We start from the raw sequence: 26,601 nt of genomic DNA, 5'->3' as shown, positions 1-26,601 counted from the left end.
TGACTCTAAGTGATTCAATGAAACAGTTAATGCCAACAATCTAGGTTGATGGGACTGGTGAAATCCGAATCTCCAATCTTTTATTAGGAGGTTAACATGCTGGTGGACGCGTGTCTTAAACCCAGGTCAACATTTGACCCGAAAGCAGAAAGTACTAAAAATTTAATTGTCTTATCAGAATTTATCAGAACTGGCATTTTGTTTTGGTTCAACATCCTCCAAAAGATCTCTCAATGGTTATCACCCAAAATCACAAATTAAGCTTGCCATAACAAATTTGACATTGGATAACAGCTTTACAATTTACACTGTTGCTGGTAAAAGTCTGGTATTGGTAAAGTAATTTTAGAATAAATTTATTACGCACTCAGAACTTCTGTAAACTTGCCGACTTATATATTACTCTGATGGAAACAAAATGTGAAAGGGCAAAGTATATTTTCCTTCTCATTTTAGTTCCTGTTGTCTTATTCTATTACAAATCTTGTGAAGCAGACATTATTTTATTTTTTGGTTGACTATTTAGTTTGATTTTGGTCTGCGTGACCTTCCCCCTTATCAGTTTCACTCAGATCACTTTATAGATGCATGTTGTTCTGAAGCCTTCAATATGAAAAGGAACATACATATATTAATTTTTTGAGGGGTTAGGTGAACAGATTCTGACAGAAAGACTGTAAAATGCGTTCCTCCGGTCTCTCTACCATTGTATGGATTTGTGGAAGGAACAAAATCATGTGAATGTGTTATTTGCAGGTGATACAGAATAGGAGCTCATTTCTTGGCCTTCGTTTCACTTTTGGTGAATAGGGTGCTGGTCATGCGATCTGCTGGATCTAGACTGTTTAGATAGTCAGATGTTATTACAGTGATGAAACATTCCTGCTTCTAACACTGAACATATAGAATCATGAAAGACTGAGCTAAAGTTTCTGCGGTAAATGTGAACTGAGGATTAAGGTATTAGATTGTGCAGGGATGTTTTACACCACTCCTTTGTTGCACGTGTACGGTATAAACCTGGGAAGCTTGGACCTTAGTGTGTTTTTTCAAGAGGTCTTGTGGACTCAATGTCATTACAAAGTTAAGTCACTTTTCAATGATAAAATAATTATCATCCCTGGATGCTTTGATTCTGGTGTTAATATTTTTAAGAACATTGTTTATAAGATGCCTAATTCAACCTATTACAACTGTGCTGCACAAGATGGGAGTACTGATAATTTGAGATTAGCTGTATACCAACTTGCTCAGGTTAGTGAATACTAGCACTACCTGGGTACCTTTCCCAGTATCAGGTATTTAATTAGGGAGCTAAATAGAAGGATTTTATAAGTAACAGTACTGATTTGGGCTTCAGCTTCTGCAATAATTACCTTCAACATGCAACAGTTTCCAGCAAAGAAAAACATTCAAAAGATAAATGGAGCAATCTATTCTTTCAATGTCAGAATTGACCAGGGTGCCTATAAAAGAGGAAACATTGCTCATAAATCTGCTGCATAAATATTAATAAGCTTCCAACAATCGGCAAGATGGCCATTAAAGGTCAATACTCGATCTCGGAGCTTTCTAGACTATAGCTGCATATCAGATTACAATACATCAGTAAAGCTGATCAAAACATTGTAGAGTTAAATATTTGCTGATATAAAGTTGTTTCCTTTCTTATTTCATCTGCAGAAATCTTGTGATATTTAGATAAAAATCAGGCATATCCATCCATCCCGTGGATAATTTTAGGTATTTTTATTATTTATCTCACTGTAATTGCATTTTGGCTACTTCATTCAATATTGTCCATCTATGATAATTGAGAAATATTTACCTTGTACATTTAATCGGTTGGAGATATTGGCTTTCCTCGGATGGAATAATGCTAAAACATAAATACAGTAGTCTTCCCAGGAGAAAATTTTGCAAAAGTCAGTCAATCAGTTGGGGTTATGAGGCCAAACAAAGTACTTATGTCACTGCAGGGAACAATAAACCGATCCAAATCTCAAACTTGGTTTTTTTTAAATTAACCCATAAATGCACTTGTGTTTCTGGAGAAGTCCAAAATATTCCTGTGTGATGGTAAAGCACCATTTTCCACATGCTTTTACGATAATGGAGTACATGGCTTCAGTCAAAGCAACAAATGTTTCTTAGTTTGTCCCCTCTCTCACCGTCTTATTTTCTAGCTTAGAGGCCACAGACAACCCAAAAATGCAATACATCTGCCTACTGCAATGATCGGATAGGTGCAGGTATGCAACACACAAGGAATACTTCCTTAACTTCATTCCCTGCAGGAAGATAACAGGTTTTTTACTTGGTGTTGTCCTCCTCTTCCCACAACTTTCATTACCTAACGTATTTTGAAACACTTACTGCTCCATTAGTAGAAAATACATCAGTGATGTCTGGTCGTCTGAAACAATGGTTTGTGAACTTATACCCACAACTGGCTGTCTCTCAGAAGTCCAAAAATATTAATGTATCCAGCATTCTAGGCATGCCCATGAGTTAAGTCTCTGGAAAATGCTGACATTATAAGGCCTCCAGAGGCAACCTGCATACATATATAGCATGTCTATAATGGACATATTCTACAATTAACACTACTGTTGTACCAGCTGGTGGCAGTGACAAGTATTTTAGTTTTTAAACTTCACGAAACATGTTATTCTCTGGACTTGTTACTTGTATAAATCGTTAAATATTGCAATAAAAAAACAAATGTGTTGCAGATAATCACTCAAGTGCAATTAGTGAAACATTTGAACTCTATTTGAAATTAATTATAATTTGAGAGTCAATCTATTTTGTGCCAAGATGCAATGGGTGTCAGTGCGTTTTTAGTTCATTTTCAAATCTACTAAATTAATTAAATTAAATGAATACAATTGTTCAGCTGGGATAAAGTAGTAAAATGAAGCTAAATTTCCAACTTGCAGTTTCGTAAAATACTTCATCTAGCCAGATACAAATTCAAATATGTGAACACAATAATATATTGTAGAGTGGAAAAACACAGACCGGGGCTGCACCTAATTGAACAAAGCAGACAGAACCATTGTCTTATCTACTGAGTCTGATTCAGTGACAGTGCTTTACTAGGCTTCAGTAGTAAAAGACAAGTGTACAAAACGTGGATATCTCAGTGTTAGCTGTAACTCCATAACAACTGAAGGAGCAAGGCTTCGCCATTTCAGAACCTACAGAAACTTACAAGCAATTATTCTACTCTGCTGGGGTCCCACAAATCTCTTAGCTTCTCTGTGCAGCTAAGACTACAAGTTTAATCTCCTAGCTTCACAAGTCTGCTTCACTCAGTACAAACCCAGATGGTTTGAAAGTTACGTTGCATTCATTGCGAAGGGCTTGCTGTTGGTGCAGATTCCTTATTTTCTTCAGTGTTATTTTCTTTTATCCCATTGGATATAGTGGATGGATGGGTTAAAGTGCTCACACTCCGGATTTGCTGTGCATCAGCAGGTGGCAGAAGTGTCAATGACTCTGTGCTCAAAGCATCTGTGTTGTCATCGGAAATGAGGGATATGGTTGGTTGGTGGGCTGGAGTCAAGCTTGGTGCCAGGTTAGTTGCTCCAGGTTCAGAACTGCTGGAAAGACGCTCTCTGCTTGAGCTGCTCTCAGCTGTAAGTGATAAAGAATGCACTTCATTGACAAACTCCACTTCATCAGAAGTCAAATGGGGCTGTTCTTGGATGTCAGGTCCGTCTAATATCAAAAAGAAAGACATTGTCGGTCCTTTTCATTCAGTCAAATTCTAACTTAAAAGTACATAACACGCCCTTTCAAACATACCCTTATCCAGATATGTGGCCACTTGCAATTTTTGTTTTAGCTTTATTGCTGTCACAAAGCTTAATTTGGAAGTACCTAAACTACAAGTATACTCATGGAGATTCACCAAACATGAATTTTAAGAAGTATTTTTGTTTATGATAAAGGAGACTGATGAAAGTCCAAAATACTCCAGCTACATGCTATTACATCATCAGATATTTATCGGAACAACAGGGAAATCATGGGAGATAGCAGCCAATAGAGTATTCCAAAGAATTTACCATAACAGCAAAACAAAAAGAAAGATCATGAATATTTACGTTAACTACATGCTTAAATGTTCAGTCCCTTAACAAACAGTCAATTCTATATTTCTAAGGTCTTCATTTGAAAACTAATTTAAGTAAATTCTAATGGTTAACATTTAATCTAAACTCAGAAGGCTTCATTTTACATTCACATTGAGTGTTCCTGTAGGGTTAGAAAAAACAAAATTAATGACAGCAAGGCAGAGAAAGAAAACCAACAGCCAAAGTAGAAAAGCAAAAGGACAGAAAAAACATGAAACATGAGGATGACTTCTACAAGAATGTGTGAACTAAATGTCAGAGAGTTGACTATTTAGCTGATAAGACCTCAGCTAAATGTGACTTTGTTCTTGTACATTAACTTGCACTGTTTGCCATCGCCTCTCCTGTCCCAGGCTTTATGAGACAGCTAGTACTTGTTGCAGCTGAAAAGTGCAATAATAATGATCTGACAATTATCTGGCTTCCCTAGATAGAAGGAACTGCAGATGCTGGAGAATCTGAGATAACAAGGTGTGTAGCTGGATGAACACAGTAGGCCAAGCAGCATCAGAAGAGCAGGTAAGCTGACGTTTTGGGCCTAGACTGTTCTGCAGAAATGGGGGAGGGGGTTCTGAAACAAATAGGGAGAGATGGGGAGGCGGATAGAATATGGATAGAGGAGAAGATAGGTGGAGAGGAGACAGACAGGTCAAAGAGGCGGGGATGGATCCAGTAAAGGTGAAATGTAGGTGGGGAGTTAGGGGGAAGATAGGTTAGTCCAAGGAAAATGGACAGGTTCATCACCCTACCGTATCCCAAAAACAACCCAGCTCATTCCCGCCTCCCTAACCTGTCCTTCCTCCCACCTATCCCCTCCTCCTACCTCAAGGCCCACCCCCATCTCCTACCGACTAACCTCATCCCGCCCCCTTGACCTGTCCGTCCTCCCTGGACTGGCATATCTCCTCCCTAACTCCCCACATACACTCACCTTTACTGGCTCCATCCCCGCCTCTTTGACCTGTCTGTCTCCTCTCCCCATCTTCGATCTGCCTCCCCTCTCCCTATTTATTTCAGAAGCCCCTTCCTCTCCCCCATTTCTGCAGAAGGGTCTAGGCCCAAAATGTCAGCTTTCCTGCTCCTCTGATGCTGCTTGGCCTGTTGTGTTCATCCAGCTCTATACCTTGTTATCTTGCTCCCCTAGCCTGGCTTCAACTTGCATCTCTTTACATCTGCATAGGCACAACAGACTAAATCTGTCAACCAACGAACTGCATGTCCATCTAGCAATATCAAACATTGATATAAAGGGACCATCCTGAAAGTGCAAAACATTTTGAAAACTGGATAATTCAGTCCACACCCCCTTGTGTGTTGCAAAATGCTTCAGGTTAAGGAGACTCTACTGTTTCTGTGATTTAATTAAATTGCCTTAATTCTAAAACTGTTGAATAAGTAAAGTATGCTGGACATGATGTATCTTTCAAAATTCCAAATTCAACACATTCTTGAAAGCACTTAAATGAAAGTTTGCTCAGATTCAACAACTGAATTTTAATTGTGAAGAGAACACATACACAGAGAAATTCAAGTTGCCTTTTTTGGGTGGTTTTGAAGTTTGGTTAAACACAAAGGAGACAGGAAGGATATTATTCATATAATTGCTATCTCAGTGGCATTAATTAATTCAGGGGCAGAGGGGGGCTAGTGGGTGATGAAGGGTGACAAAACAGTATCCGGTGAAGGAGAGAACTGCCAGGTGAACATTTGATAAAGTAAATTTCAGGAACTTCCCTTTACATCAAGGTCATCTTCAGCAACAGGGGGTCTGACTTTTACATTTACCCATCTTAAATACCACGAACACAAGACACCGTTAAATAGAATAACTGGGGAAAACAAGTGGACCACAATGAACATTACAGAACAACCAACCAGCGAGTGCGAGTGATAGCACTGGCATTTGTGTTTTGGAATTCTGGTTTGATGTTAAGCATCAGACAGGCACTGTTTCCATATCCAACCTAGGTTTTGCAAAGTGAGATTTCTCACTGAGACATTAAGTCAAAACTAGCAGTGCACACTGTTTAGTATAGCACTCATTGCTGCAAAGAACATTGAGAGACTGTATAAAGTAAAGTGCAATACCTCTCGCTTGAGCATATTGGACTTCATCTGCCACCTATCCACCCACTCCACTCAGTCAATGCTCTTTTGAAGTTCTAAACTGTCCTTCTCACAGTTTATAATTCTCCAGCTTTCTATTATCTGCAAGCCTTGAAACTGTTCCCTGACAACCAAGGTTTACATAATGTTTATACATCAGTAAAAGTAAGGATCCCCCAACACTAATTCCTGGGGAACTCTACTACAAACATTCTTGGACCTTGAACCTGTACAAGTGCCCTGCTAAACCTCTAATATCAGCTTTCAAAATTTTCTCTACAGTAGATGTTAAGCTCAGTGGCCTATTTGTTGCCTCTCTTTTTGAGCAAAGTTTTTCCATTCTCTATCTTTCAATCTAATACAACCATACCCAAAACAATGAGCTTTGCAAAATGGAAAGCCACGTCTCTGCTATCCCGCGCTGAAGTCCATCAAGACCCATAATTCATTCAATACTGCTTTTTTTGGGTGAGGAGACTTTTCTGACTCCTTGCCTCCCTTCCATTTCCTGATTCATTGCTGCTTTGGAATGTAAATTATATACTTAATAGTGAAGTCTAATGAAAAATGTGAGTGCAATTCATCTACCACTGATTCCCTTAATTTTGATTAATTCTCCAATCTTCCTTACTATCAGATAACACCTCACTTAGTAAACTCTTCCTTAACTATTTCTGGAAAAAAATTATTGTTTTCATATTTCTGGCTAGATTTCACTTACATTCTTTTTTTTTGGGTTGGGTAGGGCAGGGAGTAGAATAGGGAAAATTCAAAGAATTTTATGAACAAACGGACGACTAAGAAAAGGGTTGAGCCATTTCAGAGATGCATCTTATAGTTTGGGCATGGTTGCAGATGATGTGGAAAGGGTTAACAAGCATTTTGTCTCTGTCTTCACAAATAGGAGGGATGATACAGACAACTCTAGTTAAATACACAGATGTGAAATATCAGATAAAACAACCATAATGAAAAGTAATGGAGGGACTGGCCTCATTAGATATGGCTAAGTCACCAGGGCCGGATGTATTGTATCCTTGGCAGTTAAAGGAAGCCAAAGAGAAAACATTTTCAACAAGCAAGGATCATTTTCCAATCCTCACTATATATAGGTGAGATCTCAGAAGGTTAGAGTTCTATAAACATTGTATCATTATTCAAATAGGGTGTGAGGGATGTGCCAAATAATTGTAGGCTTGTCGATCTGATCTCTGTACTGGAAAAATTGTTGGAATCAAAATCATAAACCAGGAACAGCTTTTACTTGGAAAGGCAAGACTAATCAGGGATAGTCACTGTGGTTTTGTTGAGGAGAGTTTGTGCACTATTAACTTAAATGATTTATTTTGAGGGAGTAACAAAAGAGGATTGAGGAGGGTCACGCAGTGGATATTGTCTAGTGGTTTTAATTAGGCATTTGACAAGGTCCCACATGGTAGACCGATCAGAAAAATTAAAGCCAATGAGATACAGGGGAATGTGTTGAGTTGGATCCAAAATTGGCTCCCTGCCAGTAAAATAGAAGGGTAGTAGTTGACAGATGTGTGAATGGAAGGTGATTTTAGTGCTGTTCCACATTCTCAGTGTTAGGTGTCTTGTTGTGTGTGGAATATGGTAATGGATTACATTTAACGTGGGAGGCATGATTGGGAAATTTACAGATGGCACAAAAACTGGCAGGTAGCTGAGAGTGAAGAGGATGGCTGTCGACTGCAAGATAATTTTAATGGCTTGGGTGTGGGCAGGCAAGTGGAAAATGAAACTTTATGTGGTCAAGTGCACGGTTATATGTTTGGAGACGGATAACAAAACAAGGGAACAAACGGTAAGTGGAAGGTTATTGAGAAAGTTGCAAGAAGTGACACCCCTTAGAGTCCCCACAGGTCCCTGAAGGTGGCAGATCAAATGTAATTAAGTCACATTTGGAATAAGGACATAAGAACTAGGAGCAGGACTCGGCCATCTGGCCCCTCGAGCCTGCCACCATTCAATAAGATCATGGCTGAACTTTTTGGGATTCAGCTCCATTTACCCACCCACTCACCATAACCCTTAATTCCTTCACTGTTCAAAAATTTATCTAGCCTTGCCTCAAAAATATTCAGCGAGGTAGCTTCAACCGCTTCACTGGGCAGGGAATTCCACAGATTCACCACCCGTTGGGTGAAGAAATTCCTCCTGACCTCAGTCCTATATCTGCTTCCCTTTATTTTGAGGCGATGCCCTCTAGTCCTAGTTTCACCTGCTAGCGGAAACAACCTCCCTGCCTCCACCTTATCTATTCTCTTCATAATCTTATATGTTTCTGTAAGATCTTCCCTCATTCTTATGAATTCCAATGAGTATAATCCCAGTCTACTCAGTCTTTCCTCATAATCCAGCCCTCTCAACTCTGGAATCAATCGAGTGAACCTCCTCTGCACCCCCTCCAGTGCTAGTATATCTCTTCTCAAGTAAGGAGTCCAAAAGTGCACACAGTACTCCAGGTGTGGCCTCACCAGGACCCTATACAGCTGCAGCATAGCCTCCCTGTTTTTAAACTCCATCCCTCTAGCAAAGACAAACAAAATTCCATTTGTTTTTTAATTACCTGCTGCACCTGCAATCCTACTTTTAGCGCTTCATGCATAAGGACACTCAAGTCCCTCTGCACAGCAGCGTGCTGCAAGTTTTACCATTTAAAACATAGTCCATTTTGCTGTTATTTCTACCAAAATAGATGACCTCTCACTTCTCAACATTGTACTCCATCTGCCAGACCTTTGCCCACTCACTTAGACTATCTATATCCCTCTGCAGGCTTTCAGTGTCTTCTGCACACTTTGCTCTACCACTCACCTTAGTGTCATCTGCAAATTTTGACATACCACACTTAGTCCTCAACTCCAAATCATCTCTGTAAATTGTAAACAGTTGAGGTCCCAACACTGATCCCTGAGGCACACCACTGGCCACCGACTGCCAACCAGAAAAACACCCGCTTTGCCTTAGTCCTGGCTCTCTACAGGTCAACCAACCCTCTATCCATGCCAATACATCACCTGTAATACCGTGCAACTTTATCTTATGTAGCGGCCCGAGTGTGGCACAGGAATATTGCAGGAGGTCTGGAATAATCCCAGAAACTGGTTAGGCTACAGCCAGAGTTGTGTACAGTTCTGGTTACCACATTACAATAAGAACATTAATGTTTTAATGACAGTAAACAGGAGATTTACAAGGCTTTTGCCAAGTTTTGAAAATTGGAATTATGAGGAAAAATTGGATTGGCAAGGATTGTTTTCTTTACAATATAGGAGAATATAGGTGATTTATAGGTGACTTAACTGAGGTGCACAAAATAATGAGGGGCTTGGACAGACTGCACAGGAAACTAGGGATGGGCAGTAAATACAGGCCAGCCAACAAATCTTACGAGTGAATAAATAAAAAGCCTACGGACTAGATGCTGGAAAAAGAAATTAGAATGAGCAGCGAGTTTATTTTCAGTCAACACAGACTACAGAGCTAAATGACCTCTTTCTGCCCTGAAAACGAGAAAAATAGTCAAAGTGTGGAGGCTGGAGGGACACAGCAGGCCAGGCAGCATCAGAGGAGCCGGAAAGCTGACGTTTCAGGCAGGATTTATTCACATTTGGAAGCTTGTGTGGGGAAAGTCATGTCTCACTAACTTGATTGAGATTCTTGTGAAAAGAATGGTCAACGAGGGAAGGGCAGCAGATGTTGTCTATGTGGACTTTAGAAAGGCATTTAATAAGGTACCTAATGGTAGGCTGGTACAAAAGGCAGAATCTCATGGGATCCGAGGGCTGCTGCTAGATGGTACAAATCTGGTTTGGTCTTTGAAGGCAGAGTAGCATTGCAAGGGTACCTTTTGGTCTGGGGGTCAGTAAATAGTGGTATTCTGCAGATATCAATACTGGGACCTTTGTAATGTGTAGATCAATCATCTGCAGTAAAATGTAGGTGGTCTGATTAGTAAGTTTGCAGATGACGTCAAAACTGGAGGAGTTGCAGATAGTGAGCAGGATTGTCAAAGGGTACAGTGGGATATAAACAGGATTGCAGATTTGGGCACAGAAGTAGCAGATGGAGTTTAGTCCAGACAAATTTTAGGCGATTCATTTTGAAAGTTCAAATTCAGGCATGGATTGTACAATAAATGGCAAAATCCTTAAGAGCAATGACAGACAGCGGGTTCTGGGTGTACAGGCCTACAGACTCTTGAACACTGCAACACAGGTGGATAAGGTAGTCAAGAAGGCATACAGCATGCTTGCCCTTATTGGCCGGGCATCAAATTAAAAATTGGCAAGTTATGTTACAGCTGTACAAAACTTTGGTTAGGCCACATATGGAATATTGCAGTTCTGGTTGCCAGACTACAGGAAGGACGTGGATGCTAAGGAGCGGGTGCAGAGTAGGTTTACCAGGATGTTGCCTGGGCCAGAGGATTTTTAGGTATGAGGAAAGGTTGGATAAAGTCGGATTATTTCACCGTAAGGAATGAGGCTGAGGGGTTACCTGATAGACATGTACAAAATTATGAGAGAATGGATCAACAGAGGCTATTTCCCCAGGGTAGAAAGGTCAACTACAAGAGGGCATAAGTTCAATATGGAAGGGGAAGGTTTAGGGGAGAAGTGTGAGGAAAATCTTTCTCAGAGTGTGATGGGTGCCTGAACACATTGCCCGTGGAGCTAGTGGAAACAGACATGTTAGTAATATTTAAGGCATATCTTGATAAACACATTAACAGGAGACAAACAGAAGGATAGAAACTGCATACAGACTGTAAATAGCAGGTCTAAATAAGGATTAGGAATCATTACAGGCTTGGAGAGCCGAAGGGCCTTTTCCTGTGCTGTATTGTTCTTTGTAATGGGTGTTACCTTTTATTTAGTGTATTTTTCAAATCAGTAACAATGCCTGTGGACAGACGGGGGGGGGGGGAAAAAATAATCAGAGGATCTGTAATTTCCATCCCTGGTCCTGGCAGTAACAGAATTGGGTCAGCCTCATTAACACTGAGTACAACAGCAGTTTACAGCTAGGCATTCTGCAGCCCACCACCTACGAGTTAAGTCGTCAGGAGTGTCTGGCAAAACTCTCCACTTGACTGCATTTGTACTATTCCAACCATACTCAAGAAGCTGTGTTATTCAGGCCAAAGCAGTTCACTCGATCGGTATCCTTTGCACTGCATTATATGTCCACGCTCTTCACGACAAACATGCAGTAATCCCGGTGTACCACATACAAAATTTCTGCAGAAATTCGCTGAATCTTCTTTGCTGGCATTATCCATAGCCAAGGCCTTGATCACCTCAGTGGACAGGGTCAGTAAGTGCATTAGAACAACGCCATCTAATAAATTTTCTCAAAGACCACACAACATGAACTTGAAATGTTATCTCTGTTCCCTTACTGTTGCTGGACTAAAAGCCTGCATCTCCTTTTCCAACCGTGTGTGGGTGTCCCTGCACCAACGGATAGTAATGACTCTTAGAAATGGGCAACAAATGCTAGCCTTGGCAGAGCTACATTCATCCATGAAAGAATTAATAAAAAGTCCATCCTACTTGTTACATCCTCAAAGAACTCTAATTTTATCAAAAATATTATCATGTCACAAAACCATGACTCTGCTCTGATTTCTTTAAGTCCTGCCACTCATTTCCTAACAATGAGCTATTTCCCTAACAGCAGCTGTTAGGCTGAACAGCTTCTCAATTCCTCCTTTCTGTCTCACTCATTTCTTCAATAGGGATGTCACATTTGGGGTTTTTCCAGAATCTAGGAGTACTGGAAGATTACAAACTATGTAAGCATGCTGTATATAGTCATTTCCTTTAAGATTTCAGGATGCAGGTTTAGGGAACCCATTAGCCTTCAGGCCTAATAGTTTCCTCGTTCCTTTTGCTGCACCAGTGAGAGTTCAGAACGTCCACTTGGCCCCAATCCTGGGGGCCAAACCCAAAAGTTACCTCAAGTCTCATGTTACTTTCATCTGGGAGAAAAGAATTCGGACGAAAAGGTGAAACAGCACTTTTTACTCTGCTTGATCACCACTGGCAAAATGAACTAATGCAGTTTAAAGAGTTTAATTTCAGCAATTCTAAGGTTCAAGGTGAGAATTAGGCTGGTAAGATATAGATTCATTGCTCTGATCGCAATGGGCTGAAGGGCCTTTTTTTGTACACCTCTATAATTCCATGAAGTAAGGCTTGCTGCAGAGATGCAGTGGTGGGAATGATGGACAAAAATCATTCTGGTCTATTTGGACGAAAGGCACATTTGCCGAGATTGGGAGAAGGTAGGTTACTTGGTTACCATCCACCAAGGTTACAGAATGGCCTCCAGGAAGTGTTTTATGGAACATAACTTTATGGCAGTCACTTTGTCGACTTGAACACATCTTTGTTAACCAGAGAAAAGAGAAAAGCTGAGGGGGTTTCAGGAATTCTGCCTACTTCTATAATGAAGCTTTTGTGATCTAATAACCACCAGCAGACTGTTTGTACATCTCTAACTGCATCTTTTATCAAGGACTCATCATATACTACAGCGTATTTATGGAATACCAGTCAATATCCAACCTGATTCCAAACGGAAAAGGCTCTAATAATTAATTTCATAATTTTGTGTATCTGATTATCTATATTTGAAACAATAATGGGGAACAGATTAGCTTTGAAGGCACTTTTTCAGTTATTGACTAACTTCCTGTTGTTATTTACAATAGGTGAAAGAATCCTCCAGCATCTCTCTTGACATCTCAATCATCTTTTTCCTGGATCTGTTACAGCAATAAACTTGAGAAATAGTGAGAAAAAAGCAGCCACGTTTAGCTCAATTAAAATGTAGCCAAAAGCTTGATATCACACTGCATTTTCAGGCCAACATTCAGACAACTGGGTACAGCACTTGAGTTTATATCAGTTTATACGCTGGTTACAGTTACAGACATTTGAATACCTTTCCATATCAGGTCTCTAAAAAGGATTTGAGAAGTGATGACAAATGGAGTTGGAAAGAAATAAATGAGGGGAAGACAGATCTAGAGATAGATCTAAGCAAACAAAATTATCAGAACACATTTACACTGAAGTGAGATAGAACCATTGTGCATCAAGGGCGAATTGGAATTAATACATGTTCATCAGGTTTCAACATTGTATCTAAAACCAAGGCATTGAATAGGGACAAACCAGGGCTGGAATGTTTCACTCGCCAACTTGCCAGGACTGAAGTTATTGCACAACTTTGGTTGTCCTGGAAAGAAAGCAGCTCACTAACTTAAATTCATCATCAATGTGACTCATCTTCCAACTCCAATCCTGCATTGCATATTTCTGATTTTTTTCGTCCCTTTGAGCTCCTCCCTGCACCACTCACTAGCTCTCATCAAATCTGTTTTACTATTTTTCTAAACAATGACTAGCCTCTTCTTTTGGTGAGTGAATAATGGAGCAGTTCTATTAAGATTCCACTCTAAGTAACAGTAAACAGTTTTCCAGCCCTGGGATAAACTTGTATTTACTATTAAATATTGAACCACATTCCTTTTGTTTGCACATAAAAATTTCAACCTGAAACTCTGTGGATCCACAAAGTAATGGTCCAGCCCTCACTCTGAAGATAATCCAACAGATTTATGATACAGACAACAACTTAATTATTTAGGGAATATAATTCTGATTGTTCACATATGATGGTTTATAATAGATGCTTTTTACTTTGTGCTCACCTTTTGCTGATTCTCTACAGCTCCTATTCAATAGTGGATTCTGATTCTGGATGCTTTAAGATACAAGAACGGTTTCAAAACATTTGTGACACTAACATCTTATTCTAAAAAGGGGATCAGAGGCTGTTTTGCCTGTAGGCATCACTTGCAGCAAGATTTTACTGAAAACCTCAAATAACAACAAAGGCAAATCTTTTTGCATCCTATAGGGGAAGGTACTTTCTTTGGAAAAAAATGTTTTGCTTGATATATCTTTTCGAATTTCACTTTTTTGTTTTATACTGAAAGAAGCTTGGAGAATTTATGGGGCTACAATTGTGAGGGATTATATTAGCAGTAATCTTTAACTTGGACACACTTCAACATTGCTGTCCTGTCAAATTTTGTTTCAGAATTCTCCTATGAAGTGCCTTGGGATGTTTTCCTACATTAAAGATGCTATACAAATGCAAATGGCTCTTGTACTCACATTAGCGGATCCTCTGAAAGGCAGCTATGTTGACTTATAAAACAAAATAAATCGTCATAAGTACAGAAAGCCAGGAGGTGAAACAAGTGACTGACCACTCTATTGGTTTCACTTTTCAAGTGGCAGTTCTGGTAGTGGAAAGCCACCAGACTACACTTTCAGAGATAATGGGAACTGCAGATGCTGGAGAATCCAAGATAATAAAATGTGAGGCTGGATGAACACAGCAGGCCAAGCAGCATCTCAGGAGCACAAAAGCTGACGTTTCGGGCATAGACCCTTCATCAGAGAGGGGGATGGGGTGAGGGTTCTGGAATAAATAGGGAGAGTGGGGGAGGCGGACCGAAGATGGAGAGAAAAGATGATAGGTGGAGAGGAGAGTATAGGTGGGGAGGTAGGGAGGGGATAGGTCAGTCCAGGGAAGACGGACAGGTCAAGGAGGTGGGATGAGGTGAGTAGGTAGGAAATGGAGGTGCGGCTTGAGGTGGGAGAAAGGGATGGGTGAGAGGAAGAACAGGTTAGGGAGGCAGAGACAGGCTGGGCTGGTTTTGGGATGCAGTGGGGGGAGGGGATGAGCTGGGCTGGTTGTGATGCAGTGGGGGGAGGGGACGAACAGGGTTGGTTCTGGGATGTGGTGGGGCAAGGGGAGATTTTGAAGCTGGTGAAGTCCACGTTGATACCATTGGGCTGCAGGGTTCCCAAGTGGAATATGAGTTGCTGTTCCTGCAACCTTCGGGTGGCATCATTCTGGCACTGCAGGAGGCCCATGATGGACATGTCATATAAAGAATGGGAGGGGGAGTGGAAATGGTTCATGAATGGGAGGTGCAGTTGTTTACTGCGAACCGAGCGGAGGTGTTCTGCAAAGCGGTCCCCAAGCCTCCGCTTGGTTTCCCCAAAGTAGAGGCAGCCACACCGGGTACAATGGATACAGTATACCACATTGGCAGATGTGCAGGTGAACCTCTGCTTAATATGGAAAGTCATCTTGGGGCCTGGGATGGGGGTGAGGGAGGTGGTGTGGGGGCAAGTGTAGCACTTCCCGCGGTTGCAGGGGAAGGTTGCAGGGGAAGGTGTCGGGTGTGGTGGGGTTGGAGGGCAGCGTGGAACGAACAAGTGAGTCACGGAGAGAGTGGTCTCTCCGGAAAGCAGACAAGGGTGGGGATGGAAAAATGTCTTGGGTGGTGGGGTCAGATTGTAGATGGCGGAAGTGTCGGAGGATGATGCGTTGTATCCGGAGGTTGGTGGGGTGGTGTGAGAGAACAAGGGGGATCTTCTATGGGCAGTTGTGGCGGGGGCAGGCTGTGAGGGATGTGTTGCGGGACTACACTTTCATTTAGCTGAAACATCAAACATGGGGATTAAACTCATTAAGTCAGGAATGGAAAACATTAGTGACGGACAGTGTCAAGACCCAAAACATTCCATCAGCTGACTGGAGTGTAAGTACTTTTATTCCAATGTTCTAATTTACCCTAAACATTTGTAGAAATCATGTGTTACAGGACTGTTTAGTGGAAGAATTAAGAGTAGCTTCAGCTATCCACACGAGAGATTTTCTCAATTCGTAAGGAATAGAGGACAGTTATTTTCATCTGGGTCATTACAAATCTTTTGTACCACTTCACTATATACTGCTTGAGAAGTCTTTTCTCCCAAACGCAGTCACTTTCTGAAATTTCACTAGTTATTGTTTACATTTTAAATCGGTTGATATTTTCAGGTTCAATTTTGAGGATTGTGGTCCTATTGCTAATCCATACATTCTTGCATGCCATTAAAAAAAAGGTTACTTGAGTCTGAATTCAAATAAGTAGACTATAGGAATCTCGAGGAATAAACCAAGTGATGAGAGGCTGGGGGAATGTAACATAAACCTGCCTGTGTTTGCACTGTGTGAGCTGTTGTCTGGAGCCTAAACCCAGTGTCCGCCACGACTCTCAGCCTCTGAAAGACTAAATACTCGTCGTCTTCCTCTCCTGCCAGACCTTACTAAAAAGGAGTAGAACAGAGGGACAGATCACAGCGACAGTACGACAATGGAATTGAAAGAAGTGGATTTGCTCATGGATACATTTCAGCAGCTAACAAACAATAATGAATACTTAAAATTCAGTCCACAAACAATGGCATGGCATTTCAACATACAATGATGCTTATTAGCTCTTAGTCACTAACACCTCTGAGCCTTTTAACAGATTAATTTGGCTTTCACAGAACAAGTAGTTAAGAGCTACAGAGGCATGTTAACACAGGAAAGCAATACTGTATGGACACAAAAAGGAAGCTAAAAAATACCATTCCTGTAAACAACAAAAGGAACTGGATTAAGAAGGCATTTCATACTGCAAAATATCTTCTGTTATTAAGCTGAAAGGAAAACAATATTAGTATCTTAAATAAAACTTTTTAAAAATATACCAGTAAATCTAATGCCAGTGAACTGTGGGGGGGTCAGATAAAATTACTTTGGCTGAAACCTACTCTTTGATATGTTCTGAAAGATTATATTTTTTAAAAAATCATTTACTGTTGTTTAGCATCTTGTAAAGATATCTCGATATCATAGGATAAAAATTTTAAACAACATTCAACGCAATTTAGCATGAGAATATTTTTCTCCGACCCATGATAAAATGCTGTCCTCATGAATATGCAAATCTATCACCTCATCAGCTGCTTTTGCAATCATTCTAAATACATCAGTCATCATGCAAATGAAATTGTTCAAAATTGGATTTCCTTCCCAGTAATTCTTTCAACATCTTGACCAGTGACAGTGAAGCAATGAAGGGTCTAGGCCCGAAACGTCAGCTTTTCTGCTCCTGAGATGCTGCTTGGCCTGCTGCGTTCATCCAGCTTCACACTTTGTTATGCAGTATATTTGTAAGTTGGGATGAGGAGTGGCTAGGAAGGGAAATTGTAGGTGGCAGCATTCCTATTTATTTGCTGCTTCAAGATGGTTATTTAAGGGACTTTAGAAGGTGCTGTCTAAGGAGCCTTGATGAAAATCTGTAAGTCACCTTGTAATTTATGCATTAGTGGTGGAGCCAATGTGCACTGTGGCAGCACACAGAGTTTGGGGATGCGGCGCCAATCAAGTGGCCTACTTTGTCTTGAATTGTGGGATAACAAAATGTGGAGCTGGATGAACACAGCAGGCCAAGCAGCATCTTAGGAGCACAAAGCTGACACATTTCGGGCCTAGACCCTTCATTGGAAGTCCAGTTTGTTTTCTGGTCAATGGTAATCCCCTAGAAATGCCGGTAACTCCAGCTGCAACTCCATGCCAAACAAACATCACCCTCTTGCTGTGCTGCACAGATTGGTGCTCCTTTTCTAAGCTTGATTTCTCATGTCCAAGGCCTGATGAGCACATGTCTGTTTTCAGAGTGTTCGAGTTCTGTGCAATCAGGCAATTGTTTCAGCACTTCCATTGTTTCTTGGGAATTTCCATGTACATATGTGAAAGTCAGCAAGTTATGGATTCAAGCAAGCATAGCTCTATTTTGCACCGACTCCACCCAGTCTCAAAAGTACAAATCCAATCTTTACCTATCAGCATGAAATCTTCCACTATCACAAATGTGACACTGAGGTCCAAGAATAAGAACTTAGTGTCGGTTGTTAAATTTGATGAAATTTGCATTGTGAATCATTCATCAATAAGAACTGGGTTGGCAGCATTCAGGCTTATTTTAAGCAAGACACTTACAATCAACAGATCAGGAGCATCTCCCTCGATGGTCTACTTTGCAAACATATTTAGTTGAGCTGAGCACTATTATCTATTGACAATCAAACAGTTTTACTCTTACCAAAAAGGTACTGATTTCTGTTCTGTTCTATTGAAGACATGATCAATTAAGTCTGTGGGCAAGTCCTCTAAAAAGATAGGGATTTAATATTGCTTTCTTTTTCTTGCGCTATGAACATGGAATTATTGATCCAATTAACAACTATTTTAAAATCAGCAGCTGGTAAATGGATCAAATGGCTCAAATAAAATGTATACTTTTGATTCTAGTAGAGTAATTTCTAAGTGCCTTTTTTTAAACCTTTTACACATTCAAAGCTGCTGGAGTTCATGTCTGGAATGATGGTTAGGTAACAATGACCTTCGGTCAGTGAATGAGTAAGTTTGATCTTAGTGAGATATTGGATTCGCTGTTCAATGGTTCTCTTGTCACATTCAATTTAATGAATTTCTATTGGAACTTGGTGCCAATTGTTATAAAGTGGTATTACACCTATTTTCTTAAACTGAATGAAAACACGACAGAAGAACAAGTTATACACTTTAGAAAAAGCCAGAGAATAGGCCTGAGAAGATCCAGGATGTGGAAGTTAAAATAGCTAAACATCACAAATCTTCGTATCAAAGTGGATGGTCAGTTGAGTTAAAGGAGCAACGTACAGATGTGGGAGCCAAGTAACGAACACAGAATCTTGGAGAATTAAAACCCTTTGTGTTGATCCTTTAATCTTGAAACTCTTGTGCAACTGACAGTGAGATTCTTTTTGGATGCATTTCCTGGTAATGTTGTCTAAAAAGCAGACACTTTTTGGGTATGGGGTGACTAAATCAGCACAACTCAACTCCTCAGACTCTGAAGCAGTGCAAGCCCAAATGCAGCAAATCCTGCACAATATCAAGGTTGGGCTGCTTGGTGGGCATGTATCATTTACGGTATACCAAATGCCAGTCAGTGACTATTTCCAACAATCACTGACAACGGGTGAGGTGCCAAACAATTGGAGGTTGGCTAATGTGGTGCCATTATTTAAGATAGGCTGTAAGGAAAATCCAGGGAACTATAGGCTGGTGAGCCTTGTCAGTGGTGATAAGTTGTTGGGAAGGATTTTGAGGAACAGGATTTATATGCACTTGGAAAGGCAAGGACTGATTAGGGATGGTCAACATGGCCTTTGTGTGAGGGGAATCATGTGTCACTAACCTGACTGAGTTTTCTGAAGCGGTGACAAAGATTGATGAAGGCAGAACAGTAGATCTTGTCTACGTGGACTTCAGCAAAGTGTTCGTATAAGGTTCTGCATAGAAGACTGGTTAGTAAGGTTAGCTTACACAGGATCGGGGTGGGGGGGGGGGGGGGTGGGTTGGTGGAGACAGCCAGGCAATATAGCCTGGAAGCCTGTAACTAGTGGTGCGTCACAACACTGGTGCTAGGTCCACTGCTTTTCGTCTCTTATATATAACGATATGGAAATGAATGCAAGAGGCAAGGTTATTGAGTTTGCCCATGACACCAAACTGGATAGTGCAGTCAACAGTGAAGGTGGTTATTTCAGAGTACAATGGGACCATAATCTGATGGGTTGATGGGTCAAAGGCCCAAGGAGTGGCAGGTGGAGTTTAGATAAATGAAGTATTGCATTTGGTAAGGCAAAACAGGCCAGGACATAGAGTTACTTGTAAGGCCCTGGGCAGTGTTGTCAAACAAAGAGACCGAGGGATGTAGGTGCATAGTTCCTTGAAAGTGGAGTCACACATAGACAGGTAGACAGGGCGGTGAAGTCATTTGGCACACTTGCCGTCATATGTCATGTTGTGGCTGTACAGGACATTGGTGAGGCCACTTTTAGAATACTGTGTACAATTCTGGTCACCCTTCTATAGGGAGCAAGTTGTTAAACTTGAGACGGCACAGCAAAGACTTACAAGGATGATGCCAGGACTGGAGGGTTTGAGCTACAGGGACAGGCTGAATAGGCTGGGGCTGTTATCGTTAGAGTGTCAGAGGCTGAAGGGTGACCTTATAGAGGTTTATAAAATCATGAGCGGCATGGATAGGGTGAATAGTGAGGGTGTTTGCCCTAGGGTAGGGGAGTCCAAAACTAGATGGCATAAATCTAAAGTGGGAGGGGAAAGATTTAGAAAAGACCTGAGAGGTAACTTTATCCTTGCAGAGGGTGGTGGATGTATGGAACGGGTCGCCAAAGGAAGTGGAGGCTGGTACAGTTACAACATTTAAATGGCATCTGATTGGGTACATGAATAGGAAGCATTTAGAGATATGGGACAAATGCTGGCAAAAAGGACTAGGTCAGATTGGGCTATATGGTTGGTGCAGACAAACTGGACTGATAGGTCTGTTTCTGTATGACTCTCACTCTGCAAGACAAAATCATCCCTTGACATTGAATGGTATTACCATCACCGAATCCCCATTACTGCCTACATTCTAGGGGTTACCATTGACCAGAAACTGAATTGTGTTAGCCATATAAATATAGTGGCTACAAGAGCAGGTCAGAGGCTTACCTACGATGAGAATTCACCTTCCAACTCTCAGATGCCTGTCCATGATCTACAAGGCACAAGTCAGGAGTGTGATGGGATAACTGCAACCCCTACCCCCACCCCCATTCCCATTGCCTGGATGAACGCAGCACAAACAATATTCAAGAAGCCTGACACAATGCAAACAGCCTCTTGAATGACACCACAAGTGCAAAACATTCACTCCCTCCACCAGTGACACTCAGTGGCAACAATGTGTATCGTCTACAGGATACCCTGCAGAAATTCATTAAGGCTCATTAAATACCACCTTCCAAATCCAAGACCATTATCATATAGAAGGACAAGAGGAGTAAATATATTGGAATATCACACCTACACATTCTCCTCTAAGCCAAAAAAGATTCTGGTTTGGAAATATATTGTTATTCCTTCAGTGCTAAAGGGAAAAGAAACCCTGGATATCTTTTCTTAACAGCATTGTGGGCATTCTTACGCCAAATGGATGGCAGCAATGGAAGGCAGCAGCTAACAATCACCTTCTCAAGGCCAATTATGGCCAAGCAATAAATGGCCCAGCCAACATCACCCATATCCCACAAACAAATTAAAAAAAAAGGCAGGAAGGGCATTTGTTAAGCTGACCTCCTTTGATGAAATCTGTTTCAATTTTGGTAAAAGTATTCTGTCATGAGCAATTGGGATCACACTTTGGCTTATTTTAACTGGTTAGAATTATTGTACCTCATGTAAATTTTGGTATGGAATTTTCTAGATAGGCAATAGAGTGAAAAATGAATTAACTTGTGGGTATTGCTGTAAGAATAAGACAGGAAGGGTACTTTGAAAGTACAGTCACAAAAGAATGCTGTAGTATAAAGAAATACCATAGTCTGAAGAATATAGAATGCTAGCTGATAAAAGCACAGTGGTGCTTATATGAGAGAGTGTATCAAGAACCCCTCTGGATAAAAAGAAATTTTCTCAAGAACAATGCTTATTTATCTACTGGTTTCTTAGTCAATTCTATGGCTGTAATTTATAATTTTAAATTGATTATTAGAAATAGCCATTTTGCAGTCTAGCTCCAGTCACATAAAAACAGAAGGGGGCAAGGCAGAATACATTTCAATCTTTCACTGCAGAGAAACTTAAAGATGCTTGCAAACTTTACTATAGGAATTAAGAGTTAGTTACTCTGAAATTAGGACAGCCTTCAAATCATCGCCATTAAGGTGCAACTTTAGATTAAAAACTTCAAACTTTAAAATTTTTTTTAAACCATGTTTATCAGTGGATTACTCAGCAAAATTGAAGTATCAATAAAGTTGTCAATTTGCCCATTTCCTTGTGATTTGTCGTCTGGAAGTTGTGGCTCCCGAAATGACCTTACTCATCAAATTTATTTTTTTGTCTAAATGGCTATGTTAAAAATAAATTTGATGAGTAAGGTCATTTAGGGAGCCACAACTTCCAGACGACAAATCACAAGGAAGTGGGCAAATTGACAACTTTATTGATACTTTAATTTTGCTGAGTAACAAACATGGTAAAAAATTTTTTTTAAAGTTTGAAGTTTTTAATCTAAAGTCGCACCTTAATGGCAATGATTTGAAGGCTGTCCTAATTTCAGAATAACTAACTCTTAATTCCTATAGCAAAGTTTGCAGATGCTCTATGTTTGAGCAAGCATGCAGCATCATTGAGTGTCAAATAACTTTGCCTGTGTGCCTCATTTAGGTGTGAATATTAAGATCCTAGCCTGAAATGCGAGGATTAAAGATTCGTGCAATTGAAATCTGCAGGGGAATCAAAGTTACGGCTACAGAACCTTAAAAATAAAAAAAACCACAACAGAAAATTTTGTACAGGCAAGCACAGACTAGAAAATAAAAAGAACTCCAGGAATTTACAATGCATGGCAGGCTGCAGGTGGTGTCTACAAACAAGGAACAAAATCAGAAGTTGCTGGAAAAGCTCAGCAGATCTGGCAGTATCTGTGAAGAAAAATCAGATTTAATGTTTTGGGTCTGGTGACCCTTCTTCAGTATTTATAAACAAGTCTGGCTGGTACAATGAATCCAAATCTAAATCAGGCTATTGAAATTAAAGCCTCGAGTCTCCTTTGATTGTAAGAATCCATTGTGAATTTAGTTTGAAACCGCTACTGCCTTTATACGTTTAAAAAATGCATATGAGAGTTAATTTTGACTAGGTCTTTGTCAATACTGTGTAGATTTCAAGTCTGAGAAGTTTAAAAAGGTCACTTTGAATCCTCCCTTCACAATTGGCTGTGAGAAAAAATGGCACGCATTGTTTGATATTTTCAAGTTAACATGCAAGTTTATCTGATAAACTGCCTTGATTGAAAAACAAAAAATAATTTCATCATTTTCAACATGAAGTAAGTAGTGGAATGGTGAAAGAATTTAGAAGAAAAATACGTGGAATGCGTGGTTGTAAATTTGTACTGATCTGAGTTCACACTTGAAGGTGGTGTGAAATGTGGAACAGGTTTGCTAACACAGTTGGTACTTTCCCAGCAGAACAACAGTGATTTGCTTCAGTATTTCACTGGGGTTTACAAAATCAAAATCTACCATGCACCTAATAGTTAGTGGGCACCAAAATCAGAAGGCAATGCAGTGTTAAGATTAATACATTTAATTTAAAACTTTTCAGAGTTTTACAGCTCCAAGTTTAGTAGCAAATTAATCATCTTAACAAGGTGCAGAGTCAGACGAACACAGCAGGCCAAACAGCATCAGAAGAGCAGGAAGGCCAATACCGCGGGCCTAGACTCTTCCTCAGAAAAGCTCCTACTATCTCTTCATCTGAATTGAGTCAAGTTCCAAATTGGAGAATGCAATTTTTAAAATGTAATAAACTTTAACTTATAAAGAAACAACCATAGGAGAGCTCTAGATATCACTATGGAACTGAGTTGGGTTTAAAAAGGCCATTTGTGGAAAGGTCTTTAATTGGGGATTAAGCTGGGGGAAGTCGAGGGAGGCTGGCGTTTCTAGCTGTACACATAATGGATGAATCAATAAATTTTGCACCTTGATGTTTCAATGTTTACAAAAACAGACCTTGCAACACTCATGAATCTTGGCACTAATATCCCTGGAAATTTTTGTCTCCTTCCCAAGTAATAACAAACAGCAGTCAAAAAACACAAATCAATAAAACATTATTAATATTTCAGACCCATTAGATCAAAACTGTTGCCAAACAGTCACACTGAATCTTTAGTTCAAAAATTACAAATCTGTCTGCTAAGTGTTTATCGACCAGAAACAAATCATAAAATGTTCTCTTGTAAAATATTCGGTAAAATGATCGGATCATCTGCAGGCACACAGATAATTTGACAAACCCAATCCTGTCAAATAAATCATATGACTGGAAGGAGGCCTGTATTAACAGTTAATGCATTCAAAGCACTGCCTCATTTGTTATTGGTCATATTTGGAAAAGCATTCTGCCTCAAACACACAATGCAGGAACATGTCTTTAAACTTCTACTACCTTTTCTACAATCAATTTCTTACAGTGGCTCATTAAAACTTATATGTATTATTAAAATCTTACAACCTGTGGTGAACTCTGCAGTCTCTTGATTCCGGTCTCTTCTGCATCTTGGATTTCCATTGTCCCACCGTTGACAGCTGCCTAGGCCACAAAGGACTAAATTCCTAAAGCTCTCAGTCTTCCTTTCTTTTCTTCAAATTGACCTTTCTGCCAAGTTATTGGGCATCTATCCAAATATTTCCTTCTGCACCTTGATGCCAAATTTAATCTGATAACATTCCTGTGAAGCACCCCATGCCATTTTACTATGTTAACAGGAGCTTTATAAACAAAAATTGATCTAAGACAAATACATGCTTAAGACAGCATGTACGTGAGCAATAAAATCCAGGTAAATGTGAGATCCCATTTCGGTGACTTCATTTGGCTTCAGAATGTTTGGATTAAGTGGGAAGAAAATAGACTTCCTTCTGTGTTGTTAGCCACAAGTTTATACTTGAAGTACCCGGTGTGAAGCAAAGGTTAAAATAGGTTTGGATTCTACTCAATAGAATTTAGAAGAAGGAGGTGATCGCACTGAAACATACAGTACGAGGGGTTTGACAGGGTAAATGCTGAGAGGGTGTTTCCCCTTGTGGGAGAGTCAAGAACCAGAGTCCAAGTCTCAGGATAAAAGGGGCACCAATTTAAGACTGGGATGAGGAGGAATTTTTTTTTAAAAAAGCGGGTTGATAACCTTTGGAGCTCCTTGACAAAGAACTTTTGAGGTGGAATCCTTGCTTACATTTAAGGCTGAGATAGATTCTTGATTAGTTCAGGAATCAAGGGTGATGGGGAAAGGTGAGTAAAGTGGATGTGAGGAATGTAGGATCAACCATGATCCTATTGAATGGTGGAAAAGGTTTGAGAGGCCAAATGGCCTACTCCTGTTCTTAGTGATAATGGGAACTGCAGATGCTGGAGAATCCAAGATAACAAAGTGAGAAGCTGGATGAACACAGCAGGCCAAGCAGCATCTCAGGAGCACAAAAGCTGACGTTTCGGGCCTAGACCCGTCATCAGAGAGGGGCATGGGGTGAGGGTTCTGGAATAAATAGGGGGAGAGGGGGAGGCGGACCGAAGATGGAGAGAAAAGAAGATAGGTGGAGAGGGGAGTATAGGTGGGGAGGTAGGGAGGGGATAGGTCAGTCCAGGGAAGACAGACAGGTCAAGGAGGCGGGATGAGGTTAGTAGGTAGGAGATGGAGGTGGGGCTTGGGGTGGGAGGAAGGGATGGGTGAGAGGAAGAACAGGTTAGGGAGGCAGAGACAGGTTGGACTGGTTTTGGGATGCAGTGGGTGGAGGGGAAGAGCTGGGCTGGTTGTGATCTCCTCTTCCCCCACTGCACCATCCCTTCCTCCCACCCCAAGCCGCACCTCCATTTCCTACCTACTAACCTCATCCCGCCTCCTTGACCTGTCAGTCTTCCCTGGACTGACCTATCCCCTCCCTACCTCCCCACCTATACTCTCCTCTCCACCTATCTTCTTTTCTCTCCATCTTCGGTCCGCCTCCCCCTCTCTCCCTATTTATTTCACAACCCTCTCCCCATCCCCCTCTCTGATGAAGGGTCTAGGCCCGAAACGTCAGCTTTTGTGCTCCTGAGATGCTGCTTGGCCTGCTGTGTTCATCCAGTTTCACACTTTGTTACTCCTGTTCTTATTTTTTTTATTGTCTTATAGTGATGACTTGCACAATTTCTGTGTCTTTCTGGTATTTCAATTATCCAGCTTCACATAAATGAGACACAATGAGAATCTGATATCTAAAAATGTGTAAGCAAGGAGCAAGTATCTTCAGGAGCAGAGGAGGGGGAGAAAATGTGTCAAAAGGATGAGGGAATTAATAAAAAAACTGAAGAGAGTGTACTGGATTAGGAACACACAAGATTCACATAATACTTGTCAGCTAGTAAAACTTACTGGTGGCATAACATAAATCAAAATTACTTCAGATGTGTTACTAGCTCAAAGCACAGCATTCTAGGATTATGGCAGAGTAAAATGTGTGCTAATGTTTGGATAAGATGAAGACTTTTTTTCTTGTGTATGTGCCATTTGTTTAAGCCATTTACTATCATTTTATTTGTGGTATAACCAGCAACACCACAACCAGTTTTATCTGAAAAGGTTAACCAGGCAGGTAAAAAAACTCAATGAGGAAAAAGCACAACTGCTGCCTTAAAAGCACACTGCTATTGTTACCACTGGAGGATAAACTAGGCGACACAGTGAGATTACTGCAATAAACCTCATACATTTGTGTCACTTGGAAATGGGATACAGATTGTGCGCTTC

General features: G+C 40.6%; 1 protein-coding gene across 4 annotated transcripts in view; it reads right to left on the bottom strand.

The window, feature by feature from the left end:
* Positions 1 to 1,734: 1,734 nt before the first annotated feature.
* Positions 1,735 to 26,601, bottom strand: part of clec16a (C-type lectin domain containing 16A) — a 247,517-nt gene continuing 222,650 nt past the window's right edge. For all 4 annotated transcript variants that reach the window (XM_048552334.2, XM_059654137.1, XM_059654139.1 and 1 more), the window contains one exon: positions 1,735 to 3,726. In XM_048552334.2, coding sequence (XP_048408291.2) covers positions 3,356 to 3,726 — 371 coding nt within the window. In that variant the 3' untranslated portion in view covers positions 1,735 to 3,355. The remainder of the gene's footprint in view (positions 3,727 to 26,601) is intronic.

This window comes from Stegostoma tigrinum, chromosome 23 (genome assembly GCF_030684315.1).
Source record: "Stegostoma tigrinum isolate sSteTig4 chromosome 23, sSteTig4.hap1, whole genome shotgun sequence".
Taxonomy (NCBI): domain Eukaryota; kingdom Metazoa; phylum Chordata; class Chondrichthyes; order Orectolobiformes; family Stegostomatidae; genus Stegostoma; species Stegostoma tigrinum.
Note: the sequence above shows the minus strand (reverse complement) of the source record. Positions and strands in the feature narration are given on the sequence as shown.